This window comes from Astyanax mexicanus, chromosome 23, assembly GCF_023375975.1.
Source record: "Astyanax mexicanus isolate ESR-SI-001 chromosome 23, AstMex3_surface, whole genome shotgun sequence".
NCBI lineage: Eukaryota > Metazoa > Chordata > Actinopteri > Characiformes > Acestrorhamphidae > Astyanax > Astyanax mexicanus.
Genome location: NC_064430.1, coordinates 30,659,831 through 30,663,236, shown reverse-complemented (window position 1 = coordinate 30,663,236; position 3,406 = coordinate 30,659,831). Strand labels below are relative to the sequence as shown.

Genomic DNA, 3,406 nt, shown 5'->3' with positions numbered 1-3,406 from the left:
ATCTCTACGCCAGCGAATCCTGCAAGGTGCGGATGTGGACCTTTCCGCTCTCCTCCGTCCATCAGCTGCCGCTGCGGCGCCCCGCCTTCTCGATGTCGGGGGCGTATCGCTCACGCTCGGATCTTCTGAATCCCGCGCCTCCAAGATCCTTACCGTGCCCGAGTTCGCTCTCGCGTTTTCCACCTTCCGCGACGTTATCTGCGCTGTTTTCCCTGCCCGCCGGCAGGAACTCGATGATTACCTGTCCATCATCCTTGATATGGCCGTGCGATACGGTGGCTCGGGATTTTATGAATACCATCGCCTTTTCTACGCACAGGCAGCTGCGCGCCTGCAGCAATGGAATATCGCTACCTATTGGGGCTCCCTGAATCTCGAGCTTTATTGCCGTATTTTCGCCGGCCGTCCTTCCCTCTCCTGCGAACTGTGCGGTCAGCCGTCACACCCCGTCTCAGCCTGCTCACTGGTGATCTCTGCTCCTGTCACCGCTCCTTCTCCTGCCCCCCCCTCTCTCCTTTCACTCCCTTTTGCCGGCGCACCTTCAGCTGCACCGCGTCTCACTGCCTGCAGTTCTCGCGATTCGCGCGGAAGGCGCCTTTATTTTTTTGGGAATCAGGCCGTGTGCAATAATTTTAACGCGAACGGGTGCCGCGCATCTTCGTGTCGTTTCCTGCACATCTGCTCTTATTGCGCTCAGGCTCACGCCCGCCCTTCCTGCCCCCACCATCCCCCCAAGTTCGGGCGGAGCTGACTGCTCCGCTATCTGTCAACCCCGGTAAACGTACCTGAACTCGCTGCTTGCCTGTCTTCTCACCCTGACCCTGTATCGGTACGCTACCTCCTCGATGGTTTCACTTTCGGTTTTTCTCCTGGGCTCGTTTCTTTGCCGGACTTTTCTTTCTCGGCTCCCAACCTCCTGTCAGCACAATCTGAACCCGACGTTGTCTCCTCTCTCCTCGCCAAGGAGGTTTCTGATGGTTTCATGGTCGGCCCCTTTTCCTCTCCCCCTTTTTCTACTTTTCGGATTAATCCCATCGGCATTGCCACGCGCAAATACTCGGGGAAGAAACGCCTCATCATTGACTTGTCCGCTCCCCATGGCTCTTCTGTTCCTTCTGTCAATAGCCTGGTGCCCAGCGACGAGTTTTCTTTGTGCTATGCCCGCGTCGATGATGCGATTTCCCTCATCAAACTCGTCGGGCGCGGCACTTGGATGGCCAAAGCTGATATCGTCTCAGCTTTTAAGGTCTTACCCATCCATCCTGACTTTTGGCACCTATTTTGCGTGCGCTGGAAGGGGCGTTACTACTTCGCCACCCGGCTCGTTTTCGGCTGTAAGAGCAGCCCCAAGATATTTGACTGTTTCGCCGAGGCACTGTCCTGGATCCTGCTCAACGTGTGTCACATTCCCTATGTCGTGCACCTGCTGGACGACTTTCTGGTCCTCGACGCCCCGTCTTCTCCACCCGCTCGTTGCATCACCTCCCTAGCATCAGTTTTTCACCGCCTGGGCGTTCCGCTGTCCGCCGAAAAGACCGTTGGTCCGTCTACATCGCTCGAATTTTTGGGGATTTTGCTGGACTCCGCCAACTTTCAGGCTTCTCTTCCCCGCGATAAGCAAACTCGCATCTCCCAAGTTCTCTCAGAATTTCTGCAACAGCCTCGTTGCACCAAGCAGCAGCTCCTGTCGCTTCTCGGGCATCTGAATTTCGCCATGCGCATCATCCCACAAGGTCGCGCGTTTATTTCCCATCTCCTCCTCCTCGCTTCTTCAGCTACATCCTACTTTCAGTTCGTCACCCTGGATGAGGCTTGTCTAGCAGAGATACGTTTCTGGCTCCTACTCCTCTCTCATTGGAATGGCATTTCATTTTTCTTTAACGACGCAGTATCCAATCCTGTTGATATTCATCTCTTCACGGACGCCGCACCTTCTACAGGCTTCGGCGGTTTCTACGACGGCAGATGGTTCGCCTCCCAATGGCCTGCCGAATTTTTTCAGCTCCCTTCGGATCTTCGTGATTCATCCGCGCTTCGTGAACTTTACCCCATCATCGTCGCTGCCCTGCTATGGGGACACGAATGGACGCGACGCGTCATTTTCACACACTCTGATAATCTAGCCGTAGTAAACGCAATCAACAAGGGTCGGTCAAATTCCCTGTCCTTAATGCCATTGCTCCAGAGGCTCACGTGGCACTCCATCATGCATCAGTTCATTCTCAAAGCTGTTCACATTCCTGGTTCATCTAACTCCATTGCTGATTCTCTGTCTCGTTTCCAATTTCAGAAATTCAGGACCTTGGCTCCACTCTCAGACCCACATCCAACCCCAGTTCCACCTTATTTGGACACCATCTTCCCGCTGCACACGCCTTCTACAATTTGACTCTCCAATCCCAGGACCTCATTCTTAACGCCGTTTCCCCCAACACTCTTTCTACTTACTGGACAGGATGGCAATGTTTTCGTCGGTTCCACGTTTTTCTTTCAATCCCCTTTCCCTCCTTTGATCTATTTAGCACGGCCAACTTCCTCACCTTTACCAGCTCCCGCCTCTTCATTCGATCATCCTCCCTCAAAGTTTACCTATCAGCTATCAACTTCTTTCATAAACTCCTCCATGGCTCACCTCATCCTTTCGTTAGTCATCCTCAGATCACTCTGCTTTTAAAAGGCATTAAAAGGAGCGAACCTCCTCTCACTCACAAACGTCTTCCCCTAACCTCTCACATTCTCTCCTGCTGCCTTTCCACTCTACGTTCCGGACAATATTCTCCCAACATTTCTCAAACCTTAGAAGCTATGTTTTTGCTAGCTTTCTTTGGTTTTCTCCGAGTTTCAGAATTTACCACTCCTTCCACCACTCATCATCCCTCTCTCCACCCCTGTCTGTCTGATATCACCATCCTGGACACCGACACCCTCATTTTCAACATCAAGAGAAGCAAAACTAACCAATTTGGCATATATACTCCAGTCTACATTTTCAGACTTCATTCATCTCTCAGTCCTTACGAACCTCTCCAGCTCTACCTCCAGTTCCGTCTCTCCCAAAGTGCTCGTCCTCACGACCCCCTGTTTATCAATGAATCCGGTTCCCCTGCTACCAGTCATTGGTTTCATTTTCACCTCAAGAACGTACTCTCCCTCAGTGGATTTAACCCCGCACATTTCTCCGCCCATTCTTTCAGAATCGGAGCAGCCACTACAGCTTCTCACCAAGGCATACCTGACCACACCGTTCAGATCCTCGGCCGCTGGTCCTCCCATGTCTATCACAGCTACATCCGCACTCACGCCCGAGACCTGTTCACTGCCCACGAACTTCTAGCTTCTGTCTTTCCTTAATCCCATTAGTTGCCATACCTTCCATTGTTTTGGGGTTTACGCTTGAGACCCACTC

At 52.5% G+C, this 3,406-nt stretch overlaps 1 protein-coding gene across 1 annotated transcript; it reads left to right on the top strand.

Moving 5' to 3' along the window:
• The first annotated feature begins 848 nt into the window (after positions 1–848).
• On the top strand, positions 849–3,036 carry LOC111193714 (uncharacterized). Its single transcript, XM_049471316.1, has one exon. The coding sequence runs from the start codon at positions 983–985 to the stop codon at positions 2,387–2,389; it is 1,407 nt and encodes a 468-aa protein (XP_049327273.1). The 5' UTR covers positions 849–982; the 3' UTR covers positions 2,390–3,036.
• Positions 3,037–3,406: the final 370 nt, after the last annotated feature.